This window comes from Dermacentor albipictus, chromosome 6, assembly GCF_038994185.2.
Source record: "Dermacentor albipictus isolate Rhodes 1998 colony chromosome 6, USDA_Dalb.pri_finalv2, whole genome shotgun sequence".
NCBI classification, from domain to species: domain Eukaryota; kingdom Metazoa; phylum Arthropoda; class Arachnida; order Ixodida; family Ixodidae; genus Dermacentor; species Dermacentor albipictus.
In genome coordinates this window covers 68,139,131-68,158,831 of record NC_091826.1, presented here as the reverse complement: position 1 = coordinate 68,158,831, position 19,701 = coordinate 68,139,131, and the positions used below count along the sequence as shown (strand labels likewise).

Here is a 19,701-nt window from a genome sequence, read left to right as displayed (position 1 = left end):
GTTATCAAGGCTTTCAATAGGCTCCCTGGAAACTTACGTGCTTTAGGTTAATTGGTTCAGTAACTTCCTAATATCGGCGCCACAAAAGCTAAGGGTAACAATGAGATATAAGAAATGGATAAAAAATAGAAAGGTCAATAAAATGACATTAAGTACAGCAGCTTAAGCGCGAGCATTTATGCGTGCCACATAGATGCTGTCAAATTTCGCATCCTGTTACCACATCCTAACATCAATTCGGCTCCAACCCGCCGTGGTTGCTCAGTGGCTATGGTGTTGGGCTGCTGAGCACGAGGTCGCGGGATCGAATCCCGGCCACGGCGGCCGCATTTCGATGGAGGCGAAATGCGAAAACAGCCGTGTACTTAGATTTAGGTGCACGGTAAGGAACCCCCAAGTGGTAAAAATTTCCGGAGTCTTCCACTATACGGCGTGCCTCATAATCAGAAAGTGGTTTTGGCACGTAAAATCCCATAATTTATATTTATATATATAATTCGGCCCCATGCAAACTTTGGTACACAAGCTTGCCGAAGTAGTTCAGGAAGCCTCTAGTAAGACGGTGTTGACACGTGATTTAGATCTCGTGAAAAGCACACTGGCATGTCGTCAGCAATTTCTTCAGTGTCTAACGTGTTCCAAATGTGCACATCATTGTTGTAGTGCTTGTGTAGTGCTCGTTGGGTGTGTCTGTTAGCTTGGTGTAATAATACTTTGTTGCGGACTAGTTGTTAATCGCGGTAGTTGCGGAATAGTTCTGATATTATCGCAGTTTATTAGTGCATGGGCCTGTTTAATTTAAGCGCTGGCTGAGCGTGTACACTTTGTCTTACTTGGCTGTCTGATAACTCCACGAAACATTGTTAAGCTACGGTAATAAGCTTTTGTATTGCTTAACGTAACAATGCATGTTTTGTAACGTTCACACCAGTGTATGTTGCTTCATTTTGTCTGCGTTGATCTGTTCGTGTTTCCCTCACAACGTGTTGCGTCCGGTTTCCTGTCAGTTTACTCACTGCCCTGTGGAGGCGTGCTTTAGCTGAGAGGTTTATAACACCACTTGAGATTGAACTTCGCTATACCGCCGTTTTTATAAGTTTATCTGAAAATAAAGTTTTCACGCTGCGTTTTCAGGGTTACATTGTTGTTCTTATTGCGATAGCAATTGCATGTACACTCCAGGCGAATTTTCGCCGTCACCATGAGGTCCCGTATAAAGTTCGAGTGGGATAAGATCACGGCCGCGCGCTGTTGCTTCAAGTACCAGGTAAAGCATGTGAGGGTGAGCCGAGATAGATGGTGGCTTGATGTGGCGGCGTCTTCTCGCGCACTCAGGAGGGGGGGGGGGAGGGCTAGGGTTGGGGGTCGAGGTTAGCGCGCATCTGCTCTTCTACTCCGGCCGCGGCTGAGTGTGGCCGCGCGCTATCTGTTTCGGAAGTAGTCTGCGCTGTTTTCGAAGGCTGGGCGGCCAGAGATAGCTGATGGCTTCGTGTGCGCCGTGTTCTCTTGCGCCTGGTTCGCGTTGAAGCGAGAGGCAGCGCGAAGGGGAATTCGCTCGCCGCTGCTGCCGCTCTTCGTCACGCCAGCGTTCTGACAGCGAGTGTCCGCGGTCATCGAGTGAGATGTGTCCGTGTTTGCCTGTGCGCACGTGACACTGTGCTTGCTTATTTAGGTGGTATGCGAATGTCTACAGCAGTTTATACAGCTGATAGTTCTACTAAGATTACTTCTTATACATGTCTAAACATTTGCTATCGCAATAAATGCTGCGCCTTTCGGGCGAAGCTGTGACCTCTTATTTCCTTCGTAGTCGAAAATTCGTGTCTATTTACTGTCAATATGCGATTTATCTTTGAAACATGCATTGACTTGTTGCTCTGTCGTTGCGTAATAACACATGTGCCTATCTATCAAAGTGCAGTTATTCTAGTTACATAGCCCTGCATTTATATGAATAAATTAATTACAGCAACTGTTGCAATAACTGCACTGTGATTTTTGCAGTCGATATCAATGAGGGAATGTAAGCGATGAAGCAAATGCAGTTTTGCGAAGTTTCTTTCACGTATCACCGTCTGTTTATTTAATTCCTAGCAATAGTTACTATTTTCTGTCATTTCATAGGTGTGTTCATGATCGTTTATTGTCAAGCTATGACAATTTTTTGAACACTTGTATATGACATCCGTAACTGTATGTGCTCATCACGCTGACAACCAGTTCGACTCATCACATGACCACTGGAGAGGTGAGGTAACGACATTTGTATCGCCTGGTAGTCGCTTATTTCCTTCACTGACTTCCTGTTTTATGCACGTTACGTCTCGCTATGAAGCTAGCACGCGCATACACGTAGCTTGCTTGCAATATGGAATACATGTCAGCACACTTATGAGGCATAAAAGAGGACCCATCTTAGTAATTTCCCCAAATGTACGTGGAATCGCCCAACTTTTGAAAGTCTTCTCTGGCTTTGCCTGATTCAACCAGGCGCATCACCGTAAACATCTTCAACTTATGAAGCAGATGCGAAGGTGTGCTCCGAGGGACACTCCGATTATAAATGAATCAACTATCTCATTATCATCTCAGGTGGTGAAGTGTCAGTTTCATCACAAGTATCCTTTTGTCAAGGGAATAGTTTGCTGATGATTGGAAACATCTGCTCCCAAAAAAAGCCGTCTCAACCCAAGCCTCTAATACACGTCAATTACTGTTGCGGCATCCGGCACTTGTGCATAAATAATGCATAGAGCACTGACTATCTGCAGATTTTGCTCTACAACCTCAAAGTGAAAGTTCAGAAACGAAATTTTGGTTCTCCAGAAAGTCACGTGTTTGTGCACTTCTGGTGCCAGTCTGCAGAAAATGTAATTTTGCTGCGTATCGCGTGGAATCGACAAATCTGCTGTCGCTGCGCACGGCTTTACGCTTCTTCAAAGATCTTCTCTGCAGCTCTAGTAGTGTGGGCATTTCATGTGCATGCTCTCTGTGGATGATGAATCTGCAAGCAAATGTGCACACTTGTTTAGGTTTTCTTGTGCATTGTGAGTGGCCATTCTCGAGAGTACGCTCTTTACTGGAAAAAAGGTACGAGCTTTAACGCACGAAGTGTTTGGGTGTAAAAGAAAATTACCGCGGTGAAGTTAAGTTTTGTTTTGTGGTCTTTTAAAGCGGCACCGAGTTGCAGTTTGGCAGGTCACATGATGCATGGAGCAGACAAGTAGGTCTATTAAGGCAACACAATGGATACCAAGAGAAAGAAAGTGCAGTAGAGAATGGAGGAAGGTTAAGTGCTTTTATGAGATGATGGAAGTTGTCGTTGGAATGGGCCTTCGTCCTGCAGTGAACACAACAGGTCGTGATGATGACGACAGCAATTGGTATAGCGTCTGTTATAGTCAGACTATGGCCTCTAAGTTTATTGCTTGCATCTTTCGTCTGCTTAAGTGCTCGAATGAACAGACGACTCTGGCTTGACGCGATCTTAAAGACTGCTTGAGTAGAGGGTGAAGTCTTAAGTAACAACACATTCGATGAAGTAACGTGCGCTGAACTACCCGCAATGCCACTAATTCCATCGTGGCTAAGAATCGCCGCCAAACTAAGGGCCTCTCACCTCGCCTCCGTTGCAGTGTTCGGTGACGTGTGGCAGCGGCGTGATGAAGCGAAGCGTCGAGTGTGTCGACAGTTCCCTCCAGGCGGCGCCCTACGCCAACTGCGAGGGCGACCCTCCCGAACACATCAAAGACTGCACGATGCGGGAGTGTCCCCGGTGGCAGCTGGCCCCGTGGTCGCAGGTTGGTTGCGGTTCTCGCACATGTAAGCGAATGCGACTTGCTCTGTGTGTTAACCTTGGCTTAAGTTGAGGGGCGATTGAACCACTCGTTGTGGTGGTCCCAGGCTCGTTGTTATTGTCTCACCTTAAATACATTTAGTGTCTTCATACGCGTTACGGCTACGAGGATTTCGCGATTATGGTCTCAAGGCGAGTAAAGATCGTAGGTACCGCCGCACATAACTGAAGCAGTTGGGCGTGACATCATGCAGCCACTAGTAGCAGCCGCAGTAGCCAGTAGCATTGGCACACGAGTCACGCTGGTGCCATTAACATAACTCTACGTCACGTTCGTCGTTATTTATCGAAAAAGGAGGAAAGAGATGCTCGTAAGTGTGATAGCGTTGGGACATCGGACAAGACGACACATACGTGCTATCTTGTGTATTCAAATCTTCACGCTCACATATTACGGCACAGCCAACTTGTTCGAACTTAACTAAGGCAGAAGCCACGAGATGAACGGCCTCGTCATCCCAAAGGTATTCAACGTTAACGATAGCTAGAAAACGTGTAGATAAGGACGCTTTACTGGGACACTTGATACTTCGCTGAACGGGGGTATGTTGGAGAACTTGGGAGAAAGTTTCCTTTTAGGTGGACTTGATATATCACGCGTTGTGAATTCAGCACGTGCCATTTAATTTTTCGCTTCCACGTCTTCTTCGCTGCTCGAGCTTCTGTGTAACGCTGCTTCGCCTGTGAAACCGCTCGCAGTGTTCCGCTCCTTGCGGCAACGGGACGCAGAAGCGGGTGGCCCGCTGTATGCGACGCGGCGTCGAGGTGAACCACCTCGAGTGCCACGGCAAGCGACCGGAGACCCAGGTTCGAACCTGCAACCTGCGTACCTGCCACTACCGCTGGAAGAAGAAACGGTGGAGCCCCGTGAGTACAGTTGTCCTCGCTGTCCGGGCAGAGCTCCTGAGCGGAGAACTTAGTTGTGCATAATATCAGGGCGAAGGCTTGTTAGGCGGATTTAGGTAGATTTGCGCATGTTCCGCGCGTCTTCGGACCTACAACTTACATGTTTTATGCTGTGAAATTTCACCGTAATCTTACCACTCGTTCTGTGTTAGCCCCATTTCCATACGTATGACCGGCGTCTCCGTACAACCTGAAACACAATTTATAGCTCTCCGAAAAGTACAATATAATAACAACATTCAAGAAAGTTGGGTTGGGCGAATAACCAATGTTTCGAATACAAGTCGAATATTTCGCACTAATTATTCGTATTCTTATTCAATGAAGAACTATTCGGCATTTGCGCATATTCAGAAATTACCAAATATTTCGCAACAACCGAATGGTAAAGCGTAGGTACTGTTCTGTCTGCTGAGAAAATGATCGCAAGTTACTAGAAATGAAACAAAAGTTTTCGAAGGAATGTAGAAAAACAATGGGTAATGCCGCAATTCTAGCTTTTGCGGCGGAAGTGTAATGACGACCTATGATGATTGCTTGTATTCCATCATTTAGTGTTTTGTGGCAGTATGTTCATGTAGCAGTTTTATTTTGTAACCTACAACCAGTCACATTTTTTTTTGCGACGGGCCCTTTCCTTAGTGGGGACGGCACACAAGTCCTTGAACACCCTTTTCTTTTTAATTTTTCCTGAATTTTTTCTTTTTTTCTCAGGAACCATTTTTCTTTGCATTTTTGTAGAGATAGTCATACAAAAGCCATTCATTCAACTTGCTTGCAAACCAAGCTAAAGCAGTGGTTGAGGGGATGTTCGTATAATATTTTAATGACAAATTAGTAATCTTGCTGAAAAATGATGTTTTGTACCTGATAAAGTTAGCTGTCTTTGTTGCACTAGTCAGTACAAGCATGGTAGCTAAGTATACCGCAATGTGTATTTCTGTTGTAAATATACGAGTCGTCGTCTGAATATTCGCATTCGATTCACATTCGAAAAATTTGATATTCGGCCACCTACAAAAAAAAAAAAGCTGATGCTGATCTATTCAAACTTTCCAGGAGCATACGAATATTAACATTACACTAGCTGAAATCTGATTTCTAGAGGTCCACAAGGCTTTACAATTAAATCTTTAGCGGATGCTGGAGCTTTCACGGAGATCGATTAAGGTTGGAAAACCTTACACGGAGACTGTCAGAAACGTTGGGAAGGCTGTTTGCCAACTTGCGCGGTGACCGACTAGACAGCGCAGGTTCATTACAGAGTTGTTAATTACGGGCTTCAAAATTTTACCAGACAGTCCTCCTTGGTTCCACTAATATTCCACAAGTGGCGCTGTATCACTAGCACATGTCGGACGCCGGTCATACCAGCAACACGGTGCGTCCGATGCTGCGCAGTAGGCCTAAGAATAGAACCGGTTGGAACCTGGTCGCTTTAAGCTTGTTCACGGTTGTTGGTGTGACTAACCATACGGCGGATGACTCGCGGTACAATACCGCGCTCTCCACTGACCTTGGTGTGGCTTCACGGCAATAAGGGTCATACTGCCGTGAAGCAAGATTGCAAGGCTAAAATTGTCGTGTTCGAATCCCGTATCTTTTTTGTCGCACCGCGCAGAAATACCCCGCTGTATCTTGCCTCTTTCCCTTTTTACTTTCGTTTATTTGATTTTCTGTGCCTTTAGAATGCGCCAGAATTGCAGTACGCCGCTTGAGGGAAGACTGATGATGAGTCGTTGTAGGCTTCTGGCTGTGAAGAGGCCGGAATATGCTTGCGCATGCGCCGTGGAGGCACCTGCAGTCTGGATAGACAGCAGCGACATTGCCAAGGGGGAGTTGAATGCCGTCTGGTATTCCAAACCGAGTGCTGTAGGCTGACGGAAGTTGGGCACGAAACACTACATTAGGAAAAAATGCCTCAGCTGCTTGGTCTGAAATTGTAACACCGACGTTCATGCAGACGTGAAACCATTAGTAATTTTACGAGCGGGAATTTATAATGGATAACGTTTCGTATACTATGACCGACGGCATGATCTTCATCTAACATAAGCGTCAGTCTTGGATCTCAGTGTCCATTTGCCGACGACGTCAACGGTGATACGCGGTTTCATACAAAAGGGGTGCAAATGTGCCTGTCCGTGGTGCAATATTGAATGACATTCCGCGATGGTAAACCAGTCGGGATCATAAGAAATGTTTGCTATAGCGAACGTTTCTCTATAAGGGGAATCAGTTGAAGCAACTATAACCAGATTGCTTTAAACTCTCGCTCCACTTTTCATTAGCCCGTGAAGAAAGGGCGAAAACGTAGTAACATCAAATGGGTTGCGCAAAGAAAGTTGATCATAGTACTCATCGATGACTGTAGGTTGCGACGGATGTCGATACGAATATTTGCCGCAAATCCGCCGCATACATAGTGGCACATGGGTAGGTTTACCCGTGCAGCTGGAATTTTAGCGCGCTGTGGCTGCTCCGAAAACGCACGTGTCTCAGCGAGTTAAGAGGGTTGCTCGTGCAGGCTGTGTTTGATATCGAGAATTTATATTTTTCTCGCTGTTAAAGCTACTGCTGTGGCTCGGTGGCTGGGGTGGTTATGCATGGAGCACGAGGTTGCCGGTTCGATCCCCCGACCGTTGTGGCTGCATTTTTGGATGGGGGCAAAATGGAAGAACGCCCATGCACCATACTTTTGGGTGCGCGTTAAGAGACAACAAGCGGTTGAAATCAATCCGGAGTCCTCGACTACGGCGTCCCTCTTCGCAGCCCACTGCGCAGCTTCGGGACATTGCACCTCGAAATGATGAATAAACAAATAATAATGTCCGCGCTGTTCTCTTATAGCGACGTTCTGCATAGTCGAACCAGCATGCAAGAGAGTCAAAAGGGAGTTTGCAGACCAACAGCGAGCTTCTCTCTCTCTCTCTCTCTCTGCCCAGTGCCCGGTGACGTGCGGTGGTGGCCGCCAGACGCGCTTCGTGGTTTGCGTGGACCGGAACGAGCGGCAGGCTCCCGAGCGCTTCTGCGCCAGCCAGCGGCGACCCAAGGTGGTGCGCAACTGTGCCGCCCAGCCGTGCCCCTTCGTGTGGAGGACGTCCGACTGGTCCGAGGTTCGTCTCCGCCCGCATTTCTCTTTGTTTATTATTATTGCTGTGTACTTAGCGACGACAGGGATGGCTAGGCGAACTTCTTTCGCCGTCAGTCACCGTGTGATGTACAGCGCAAAGTCTCAAATGCGAGAAGAACGAGTTGCCCCGAGGTTCGTCACTGCCCGTATTTTATTCTCTATTATTATTGCTGTGTACTTAGCGACGATATGGACGGCTGGGCGAACTTTTCTCGCCGTCAGTTACCGTGTGATGTACAGCGCAAAGTCTCAAATGCAAGGAAAACGAGCTGCCCCCCCACCAGCGGCGTGTGCTGTGGCTGCGGGGGCGAGCGTGCTTCTTGCGTGATGTGCGTCGTCTTCCTGCGTGCGCCCCCAATGTTGGAGGTCACGTGATCGAGCGCGCGCGAGAGTTGAATAACCGCGGGTCCTCTTCCACCCCAACCATAGTAGGTGCGTGTGAAATTCGGCGCGGTTGAGTGGATACGTGGCCAGCACCGTAAGTTGTAGATCATCTGCAGCGGTTGCCGACGCTAAGGGAAGAGCCTCGGTGGCCGGTGGCTTCGTGCGCGTTGCTTTCCTGCGCACCTATTGCTAGAGTTCTGTTATCTGAGTTTGTGGACGCGGCACAGTTGAAAAGGTTAATCTAGCGGCATCACGAAGCGTTCACTGCCCCGCTGCCGGCGTTCATCACGCCAACGTTGGGTCAGCGAGTGCTCGAGGTCATCGAGTGAGATTGGGTGGTTGTCGCCTGTGCGCGCGTGACACCTTTATCGTTTAGTTAGTAATCGAGTGTTTGCTGCAATTTTTTAGGTGCATAAAACTCCCGTCCTTGCTTCGCCTAATGGTCTTGTACTTTGCCACCGCCGTCTATGCAATGACGCGTGCGGGAAAAACTGCGACTCTTTTTGTCTGCGCTGCATCTGTATAGACATGCTGGAGAGCATGGCGTCATTGCAATTCGATGAAACCGATGCCAGTTCAGAGCACAAAAAAAGAAAAGTTGCCACACTGCAGGGAGTTTGTTCAACAAGCAAGATGACCCAATTTTCGACAATTGTGTGCGAAAGATTTAGCTTTTGCGCAACGGGCTGGACCGCGAAGAAAAGTAGAAGTGCCACCGTAGGGGCCAGCCTTTTGCCACTACTGATCCTCTTCACAAACAGATTCATGTTGAGTTGATGGATGCTTTCATAGTCACGGCACTCATTCATAGTCACGGTCTTGGGAAGAACACCCACGAAGTACACATATGAATACGCTAGGCAGTATTTGCATGATGTCGCAAGCATTGTCGTGTTCCCAGCCCTTGTAATTCTGACGTAATAATTTTATGCAAGATAAAAAGACAGGCTCGTTTTAACCACTCCAGATCTGAATTATGATCATAGCTGCGAAAACGGCGGTGCATGCATTCCCGTGGCGCCACAAACACCATTGAATTCCGTTCAAAACTCCCACGGTGCTCATGCAGATAAGCGGATCGAGATAACACGGAAGTTTTCACCGGACGAGCTTTTTATCATTATAGCGGCTGTAATGCCGTCAGGCCATGCCCGCTACAAGCATGGCACTGCGCATATGGTTTTATTTAGCTGGCGATGTTTATGTGACAAAAGATGGCAGAGTTGGTTTTGACTTGCCACGCAGTGGTGCGTACGGTGCGATGGTTGCGAGTGTGAGTAATCACGATGATATGTTGCTAAATTTGTATCGCCTTTTCCAGCTGAGATCTACGCTACAAAGTTCATTAATGTTCAGTAGTGAGGCTAAGCATATCATGCTCTTAGCGAATGCAGAGTACCTCCTCTGCTGACGTTGCAGTGGCAACATTATGAATGGGAGGAGCGGGCTTCGCCACACTAAGGCCGCTAGTGCGAAGAAGCCAGCTCTGACGATCGCACAATGGTTAGTCGGGCGGGCTGGTACGGTGACATAAAAGGGCAAGAAGCACAAAAACAAGAGATTAAGGGAGCAGGTCACATGTAGAACTGAGGTTTATTGCGTAGTGGCGAAAAATATAGGCAGAGGAAAACAAGATTTAAGAGGAATGTAAGTATACCCCCCCCCCTCCCTTCCCTCATTTGAGTGCTCTCTAAACCCACAGTCACTCATGTAATCATTTTTAGGTGTGTGTGTGTGTTTCTTGCTTTTACCTTGCGTCCTCTGCCTATGTCTTTCACTCCTGCGCAATAAACTTCGGAGTTTATGTCAGCGCCTGTGTCATGTGTTGCCTTAATCTTTTGTCCTGTTTTCGCGCTGTCTGTCATCTTATGCCTGACGATCGCTTTTCAGTGCGTGCTCTTCTGCTCTTCTGGTTGACCTCCCTACCTTTCCTGTCCTTGCTTTCTCTCTCTCTCTCTCAGTGCGTGCAATTTCGCGTGGATACGTGCTTCACTAACATTCTGGGTTCACCGAAAGAAACATGTGGAGTCTCTTTCACGCTAAATGTGAACTTTGTCTTTGCAGTGAGCAATTCAACATTATTTATTGCGCGATGCCTTGTGCCGTACGCCAAAGTTTTTATCGACGGCTATGCGCGAGTGCTACATCACAATGCTGTTACGTAGCTACTACCACATATACACTAAAAAAAAAAAATGCTTTCAACGCAGTGTACATAAAAAATAGGGTGTTTCTCAACGATATCATGAGAAGTCATTTTCTTGAAAAGCAACAGCTCTTACTAACTTTAACGCGAACACGCAGTACGTGGGCTTGAATCTGGAGAGAACGACGCTGGGCTAGTTGGTACGTAGAGCAAAAAGGACTGCAAGCCACGGCTCGAATAAAAGGAATCCCGGACGAAACAAGCGGAACTTGCAAATTACGTTATTCGATAAAAAAGAAATACGGTGCTGATGAAGCCCTGTATGCTTGCAAAAGAAGCCGTCGAACGTGCTACTTTTGGCAAGCACAAGAACAGAGAAAAAGTTGAAAATACGTGCAAAACAGGGACACATTATACTGTATATAAACGGCCATGTCTAAATGCTTGGGTGCATCGTTATTTGAAATAGATGGGAGGCTGATACACCATTCATTTTATATGTTCATCAATTATGCGTCCATAAACTTCCCGTTTAGCACTGAGAGCGAGGCCAATGTAAGCCCGATGTGGGGCTTACATGACGCAATATAGGGCCGACGCGTCTCCTCAGCGAGCTCACGTTCGCTGTGCTTGTGCAGCGCTAGCTTTACGACCAGTATTGGCCAAGCTTTCTCTAAGGATCCGCGTTGTTTTTTTCCGCGAGTGAAGTCATTGTCGGGTTGCGTCTGTGGCCCCTCTGGTGTTGTTCTCGGCCGTGTGTGGCCATGCGCGTCAGACGCAGGCCTGACCCCGTGCCGCTCTGGCTTTCTGCCACCTGCAGTGCAGCCGCACTTGCGGCGAAGGGTTTCAGAAGCGCTCGGTCACCTGCCACAAGGTGAACGCCTACGGCTGGGTGGACCCGACTCCGCTGACCCACAGCGCCGCAGAGCGGCTGAGCGCCCTGGAGGCCGAGTCGTCGCCGTTCTACCACGGGTCCCAGGAACGGCGCGGCCCGCACTACTGCTCGAGCCAGGAGAAGCCGCCCAACTCGCGTGCCTGTATGGTCGGCCACTGCGGCGAGGGAGTCTTCTGGAGGCCCGGGCCGTGGACGCCGGTCGGTGCACTTGGCTTCTATAGATATCGTTGCTTGGTTTCTTACACTGGGAAGCGCGGACCCACTAGGTGTCGAAACAATATGGTCCTCCAGAATGAGTTTTTTAGGCTTGTGGCGCAACTCAGAACGAGCGAAATAGGAAGGTGGAAGGGGTAAGGAAAAGGAACAAAGAACAGAGTAAGTGCTCACCCTGTTCTCCCTTCTTTTACGCTCACCCTGTTCTCAGTTCCTTTTTTATTACCACTTCCACCATCCCTTCTTGCTCGTTCTGAGCTGCGCCACAAGCCTAAAAAAGTCATGGCATAGCAACTCGCCCAAACTGCTACGCTTTTGACCTTCCAGAATGAGCTCGGCTCTTGCTTTTTCGTTTGATACGCAGGAGACTTGGTGTGAAAAATTTTTCATGGGCTGGTGTTGTCGTTGGGACTTTCACGGAGAGATTGCACCAGTGCAACGATTGTTTCCTGTTGGTTGTCGCCAGAGAGGCAAGAAAGCCGGATTTTGAAGCAACCAGCACCACCTTTACCGCAGCATATTGTGTCGTTTTAAGAAAACGATTATTTTTGAGCGACTTGACCGTCATGAGAACTCCGATGGTTTCATCACACATTGAATTTAGTTCTGGGCGAAAAATGCGGGACCTTAAGAATTTTTCACGTGTATGACCTGACGATTTCGTGCATGCCTTCAGTATGCTTAAGGCGTTTATGGGAGGGCACAGACAAATAGAGTTGACTTTCCTCAACTAGTTGCTCTTTGCTTTGAAGACAAAATAAGTGTCACGAGTTGCATGATCACTCAGCTCCTGCAGTGGCTCCTCGAATGTTTGCGTGCATTGACATTATGCGCTTATAAGCGACAGAAGTCATCGAAAATTGACGGGAGAAGCCTCCGTCCTGCAGTAAACATAAGGCAGGCTGGTGAAGACAAAAAAGAAAAACGAGTTAATATAGGAGCTTAAAAAGGAGTTGGGGCAGATTGCCGGGAAAGAGGCACCACGATCATTGTGAGTGTTCTACCTGCGGGGACGAGGCCAGCTCACGTGCTAAACGTACAGGTCACGCGCGGCGGCTCCTTTTTTAACCAGTTGAAGCGAAACTGTGGTGGCGGCTGCATGGCTTGAGCAGCTGGCCACCGTACGGCTAACGGGCTGCACGTCTGACACGTCCGTAGGATGTTCTGAGAGTTCTCGCGAGATCTCGCGCGCCGCCCTGAAAATTTGTCCCGACGAATGTTTGTCAACATGCAGTGCAGAAACTGCTTTCATTCTAACGGAACAACAGTGTCAGATTTCTGCGTAACCGCAATACCGGCCAGTCTAGAACAAACGCCGGGGCTTTCCCTTCCGGCACGTTATCCGCGTCATTAAATTGCAAATATGTCTTCTCTCGTTTTTCCCAGCCTAAACACTGGATTGAGATTGTTCACGCAGGTGCAGCGTATTTACTTCGATCCCTTTGTTTTTGATCGTTTTTCTCCCGATCACCAGTGCTCGACAACCTGCGGACAGGGCAAACAGAAGCGGCGCCTCCGCTGCTACGACCAGCGGAACAAGCGAGTCAACAACAGCCACTGCAGCAGCGCGCTCAAGAACAGGATCAAGCGGAAGCGGCGGTGCTTCTTGCGACCATGTGAGGGATTCCCATCCGCTTAATAGTGATGATGTTTGACATAGCGTGGAAATGCAGTAGCGTGCTCAAATGTGTATATAGCAGAAACGCAGCTCTTTGAGCATCAGTGCTGGTTGTTGAACACTCCATCGGTAAAAGGGAATGTGCAGATATGCTTTCCCAATGAATGCATCGCCCTCAAAGCAGTGCTTTCTGCCAGTAGTCCGCAATTGGCTTTTCACTTTTAAGTGCGCCCTGATTAAGTATCCTAGCAAAGTTACCGGTCGCAGCTCCTTTTGTATTTTGCGATGGCCTTGTGCGTGTCATAATGCCGTAAATACAACAAAAGATAGTGGAGTACTAAAGAAGAGAAGCGGACAAACTGCTGTGTTCTACAAAACCTAAATGTCCAAAGTCACCCACGCTCCCCGTCGTGTTTTTGCGCACGCAAATAGCAGTACACCGACACGCCAGCACTTTCCAATAGGGATATTCCGCTTTCTCTCTTTACCGAAAAGTCAGTCGGATTGTACTTCTCAGGAGCGCCGTGTCTAGATTAGTCCAGCCATTATACTTAACGTGTGCGAGGAAACTAAAGCTTCATTGAGTCGTGTGTCTTCATAAGGAAAGTGATCGTAGGCTAACTGTTGAAACAGCGCTGACAGTGTATTTAAACTAGGGGTGTGTGAGAATACTCGAATATCACCGCATCGAACCGAATAGTGGGCGTTCGAGTAAATCGGTTCGCGAACCGAACACCTACTATTAGATTTCTCCAGTGTTCGGTGTGCTCGGTGCAGCGACGCGCGCAGTGTGCCGCATGTCGCTGGCGCAACGGGGCGCCTCACTTCCTTGTTTTCTAAAACCCCTTAAACTTCGTAAAGTAGCGACACTCTCCTCCTCCGCCTGCGCTCCTCCTCGTTTCTCTTCTCTTTCACGCCCCCTCCTCGACGGTGGCGCTGCCTACACTGCTCGAACGTAGGAACGGCGCCAACATGCGCTCCTCGCCACTCCGTAGACGCTTCCCGAGCAAAAATGGCGCTGATGCACGGCGCGAGAGCCCACGTGATGCTATTAGGCCAATAGCGACGCGGCGGTCGCCTCGGCCAGAGCGCGCGAGGAGGAGGCGGCATTCTTCAAAGCGTGGCACTGCTTTACGAAGTCTAAGGGGCTGTATTGTATTCGGCGCGGAAGGAGCCCCGAGCGCGCCGCGGACGGGGCGGGGTGCCCCCACTAACGCCGTCGCATACTTGGCTCTGTGAGCTTTTCTGTGACCCCGGTGCCGGCCCGATGCGGGCATCGCACAGGCAGCGCCCGAACGCTGCGATCCGCATGCAGGATGGCGTCGCGTTGGCTGGGGGCCCCCTTTACGGGCACAAGGTTCGTCCAGGCCGACAGGACCGACCGAGATGATCGCGCGACAAGGACAGAGGGGCCCGGCAGCAAAAGCAGCGCGCATGTAGTGAAGTCCGAAAGCGTGTGATAATCGGGCCGGTTAGGCGCCGGAAGGCAGGCAGGTCGTGTTGCATACGCGGCGACTAAATTAACGCCGCTCCAACAGCCGTCGACTTTAACGGCAGTACTAATGAACAACCCCTACGGAACACATTACAGCGGAAAGCATTCCGCTATGGCTTGCGGCCTGATGGCAAACGGCGAATTTTTGCCACAGCCGCACTGCCTACGTCATCAGGCCCAATCGGCGCTGCTTCGTTGAGCCTCGGCGATTAATGTAACGCTTCGGTGCCTAATCGAGGCAGATATAGTCGCAGCAGCCGCTCGACACTGCACAGCCGCGTGACAGCAGATGCCGCGACCGCCCTGAGTTAGGAATCTTTGGCAGGTGGGAAATTACGCCGAACCAGACAATCAAAAGGCGCTTGATCTTAACCGTCGGCGCCTACCGCGGTCGACCGGCACGGAAGCAACCATGGCTACGCGCGGTGTGGTGCTCGAGTCGCATGACGCGTGGTCCGCGCCTTCGTGTGTCGCGTAGACAGACCTTGCGATCAACCCACTCGCTGATGGGAAAGCTCTTCTGTATTTTGTGGGATAACTGCGAAGCGAATCTTTGTATCCAATAAAGAGATTGCCGTAAAACACAGGTTCGCTATGAAACTGAGAACCTCATTGGTGTTCAGTACAACGTAACGTCAGTAGTTCTTTAGCTTAGGAAATAAAGCACTTGTTTCTCTTTAGAGGACATTGTATTGATAAGAATATTTTCCTGGCCTTCGTAAATAGCACCGAGCTGTAATAAAAGCTGGCATACTAATTTGGTATTCCCTTTAATAAAGGGACACCCTACTGTGTATGTTAATTTCTATATACCTAAGTTCTACCTTTGTTTTTGTTATGCAATGCTAAGGGACTCGAGTCTGTGCAGCCCCGTGTTCTCTTGCATAAAATCTGCGAGCATTAAACTTTGCGATATATTTTCTGATATCCGAATTTGATATTCAGCTTTTTTATTTCTCGGTTCGATTCCATATGTGGTTCGAAACCTACTAATCGCTATTCGCGCACCCCTAATTGAAACGCACTTTTTTTTTTGCCTCGCTTCAACTTCACTCTGCGTCCTACTTTTTTCCTCGCAGGCACTCCGGTCAGCTGCGCCGAGGTTCAGCGGCGCGGAGGCGTCCGCGTGGACGGCGAGCAGAAGCTGTACGTCCGCGGCCGCGAGGTGAGCGTGTACTGTGCGCGCATGAACACCTCCGAGCCCCAGGAGTACCTGTCGCTCGCCAGCGGAGAGAGCAACAACTACTCCGAGGTCTACGGGAAAAGGTAAGCCTTTCCTCCTCCTCCCGCTAGTTGGCGTCACTAGGAATCAATCGTCACTTACAGCGCATACATAGGCGGAGGACAAAAAAGGACGACGTAGACAAGCGCTGGAAGGAAGACGGTTGGGGGTGGACCACCACCTTGGGTGCAGCGCACCGAGTTGGGGGCACTATTCGAAATGTGCGTTAAGAGATAGGAAACAGTGGCGAGAGAAGAGATAGGGGGGGGGGGTGACACGTCGAGCAGCCGCACCTGGGAGCCATGTGATGCCACTGTTCCCACTCGTGATCGTGCCACGTGGCGCGCGGTCACGTTACTCCGATGCCAACCAGTCGGAGCTGCGTGAAATGGATTGCCACTGCGGGGATGAGGGGGGATGGCGGCTAGGTGAAAGACTGTTGCGCTACCTTTCAGCTTTTAATCTGGGAACCTTACGCGGGCCTACCTAATTCTTTATCGGTAAATATCGACTACACTTTATAAGAGAGCCGAATACTGCATTTAACAGGCTTCAAGGACTTCTGCTGAACAGTGACGGCCCGAATACACCAAAATTTCTTGAAACTCATCACACTCAACAACAGTCACCTTGACGTTGTCGCGCTGGAATCTCAGCGCGGAAACATCAAGTAACGTTGCCCTTAACTTTGTCTTCGAATAAATGACCTATCACTGCTGAAAAGATGAACGAAATAGGCGATTTTAAACAACACTTGATCAGTTAAAAGTGATTTACTGGTTACGTTTAGTGTCCCTTAATTGGTCATATAAAGCGTTTCGTGAAATGTTTTCACCTTAACCTTGGATCACCTTAGCTGTACTCTTACAAGAAGATTACATGCAGTTTCAGAGTGGCTTACAATTGTCCCGTGCAATTTACATGCGCCAAATAATGTATCTGCGAACAAACTGATGTCTTATTTTCTTGGGGTCGCAGGTTACGAAACCCAGAGGAGTGTCCCTACGGCGGTGCACGTGTGGACAAGTGTGACTGCATCGACGACTATCCGGCATCCCTCACCACCTTTTCGAAAGTCTCGTTCAACATCACCACGCTGCGCGTGAACAGTAAGTTAGGCGTAGTTTTGTTATGTCTGAACATCTGCCTACGTTGCAGCATTAAGTGTTTGTAAAACAGCATTTTTTTTCGGTGCTAGACATCTCTCTTGACTGTGCATCTATCGATCCCCTTACACGATGCGTCTTGGGTCCTGCTAGGTATTTGAAATAAGTGTGAAAGAAAAAGTTGCCACATTTTCGAAAATAGTGCACATGTACGATAGATACTCACTCATACAGTGGATACAGTATACAGTGGAGACGTGTGTCTCCACTGTAGCTTTCTTGTGCTATTTTGTCAGTTGCAACGCTTTCTTCAGCTGTCAAGCGTCAATTGCAGCTTCAGCTGCGAAGCTTTCTCTCCGAAAAAACAAGTTATGCCTGTTAATTTTATTGGATTATTTCCCCCTGACCTCACCATTTTCTCGCCTCCTGGCTATCTCGGCGTGCAAACCAACCTCTCCCGAAAAAAAAAAAATGTAGGTCGCTAGTTCGATCCCTGAGCCATCACCAATTTTTTTGCTTCAACCACACCAAGTTTGTATTTCCTCAAAACCCCTGTTGTGTCGACGATAGCGCGCCCGATAAGCAGACTGCTGTTAATGCGCATGTGCGAACAAGTGCTTATAATGTCGTGCTATGTGCGCTCCATAAAGTCCTCCATAAAGAAACCAACAAAATCCCAATAAAGAAAGGCGTCAGGCAGGGAGATACGATCTCTCCAATGCTATTCACAGCGTGTTTACAGGAGGTATTCAGAGACCTGGATTGGGAAGAAATGGGGATAAAAGTTAATGGAGAATACCTTAGTAACTTGCGATTCGCTGATGATATTGCCTTGCTTAGTAACTCAGGGGACCAACTGCAATGCATGCTCCTTGACCTGGAGAGGCAAAGCAGAAGAGTGGGTCTAAAAATTAATCTGCAGAAAACTAAAGTAATGTTTAACAGTCTCGGAAGAGAACAGCAGTTTACAATAGGCAGCGAGGCACTTGAATTTGTAAGGGAATACATCTACTTAGTGCAGGTAGTGACTGCGGATCCTGATCACGAGACAGAAATAATCAGAAGAATAAGAATGGGCTGGGGTGCGTTTGGCAGGCATTCTCAGATCATGAACAGCAGGTTGCCATTATCCCTCAAGAGAAAAGTGTATAATAGCTGTGTCTTACCAGTACTCACCTACGGGGTAGAAACCTGGAGGCTTACGAAAAGGGTTCTACTCAAATTGAGGACGACGCAACGAGCTATGGAAAGAAGAATGATAGGTGTAACGTTAAGGGATAAGAAAAGAGCAGATTGGGTGAGGGAACAAACGCGAGTTAATGACATCTTAGTTGAAATCAAGAAAAAGAAATGGGCATGGGCAGGACATGTAATGAGGAGGGAAGATAACCGATGGTCATTAAGGGTTACGGACTGGATTCCAAGGGAAGGGAAGCGTAGCAGGGGACGGCAGAAAGTCAGGTGGGCGGATGAGATTAAGAAATTTGCAGGGACGGCATGGCCACAATTAGTACATGACCGGGGTTGTTGGAGAAATATGGGAGAGGCCTTTGCCCTGCAGTGGGCGTAACCAGGCTGATGACTATGACGATGATGTGCGCTAACCGCTGATTCCTGATTTAACCATCAGCCCGCAAGCTTCGGGCAATAAACACCGTGTTTCCCGTTGGAGCCCTTGCCTTTTCGCTCCCTGGCAGAGACACTACCACCCCCGTCTGTAGTTTTTGCGCTACCAGTAGGTGTTTGCGCATTCCGCTTTTCCACATAGGGGTTTTTATGCGAAGCATACTAGCCGCACAACCACGCTCTTCCTTGCTGCGCCACGCGCGGCCGCGTAGCTACCATATGACGTCATAACAGCTGCAAAAGCGGAGGCTCAACTCGTGCGCTCGCTTGCGGCCGCGTAGCTACATAGCCGGGTCTCAGCTCATGCGCTCGCCTGCGGTCGCACAGATGGTACTGCGGCCTAACTCCCGCTCCTCCCGCTAGGGCACTGACGTCACAACAGCTGCAAGCCGGGCTCAACTCTTGCGCTCGCCTGCGGTCGCACAGCCGGTGCTGCGGCCTAACTCCCGTTCCTCCCGCTAGGGCACTGGCGTCATAACAGCTGTATAAAAGAGCGGCGCGCTCTCGTCGAGATATTCTCTCGATTTGTGCTCATTACAGCCGAAGTCTACGACCCGCTGCGGTAGCAGCTTGGACTTGATCCTGCACAGAAATGTGGCGAGAAAATACGAGATAAACGATGTTCAAACAAAGAGCCACTACTTTACTGATCACCACAGCGTATTTATTGGTTTAAAAATAAAGGAATATGCAGAGTAACGTATGAGTTGTTTCTTCGTCTGGCAGAACCAAATATAGCCAAGCAACAGCAGTTCACCAGGCTAAACAGTGGTTCAACAACTAAAATAAAGGCTAGTATGCTTCGCATCCTGGGCTTAACCTTAGCTAAGCCACAGCCATTTTTTGTTCCTGACACTGTGTGTGTGTGTGTGGTTCTTCTTCTCTGTGGTGTGTAGGGCGCGACTTCATCTTCAGCCGAACCCTGCACGGCACCCCAGCCGGCGTCGGGGGTGCGGGCGACTGCTACAGCCAGGCCCAGTGCCCCCAGGGCCGCTTCTCGCTGTCGCTCGCGGGCACCGACTTCACCGTGTCGCCCGTCACCAAGTGGGTCACGCAGGGAAGCCACACCTACCACAGCATACGGCGCCTGCAGGTCAGTCG

The 19,701-nt window shown here is 48.9% G+C and overlaps 1 protein-coding gene across 6 annotated transcripts in view; it reads left to right on the top strand.

Moving 5' to 3' along the window:
• The window catches only part of AdamTS-A (ADAM metallopeptidase with thrombospondin type 1 motif A), a 483,048-nt gene that overhangs the window by 450,432 nt on the left and 12,915 nt on the right, over positions 1-19,701 (top strand). For all 6 annotated transcript variants that reach the window (XM_070540787.1, XM_065442607.2, XM_065442608.2 and 3 more), the window contains 8 exons: positions 3,636-3,800; positions 4,556-4,723; positions 7,708-7,878; positions 11,246-11,518; positions 13,008-13,149; positions 15,726-15,912; positions 16,847-16,977; positions 19,497-19,693. In XM_070540787.1, the coding sequence (XP_070396888.1) occupies positions 3,636-3,800; positions 4,556-4,723; positions 7,708-7,878; positions 11,246-11,518; positions 13,008-13,149; positions 15,726-15,912; positions 16,847-16,977; positions 19,497-19,693 (1,434 nt within the window). The remainder of the gene's footprint in view (positions 1-3,635; positions 3,801-4,555; positions 4,724-7,707; positions 7,879-11,245; positions 11,519-13,007; positions 13,150-15,725; positions 15,913-16,846; positions 16,978-19,496; positions 19,694-19,701) is intronic.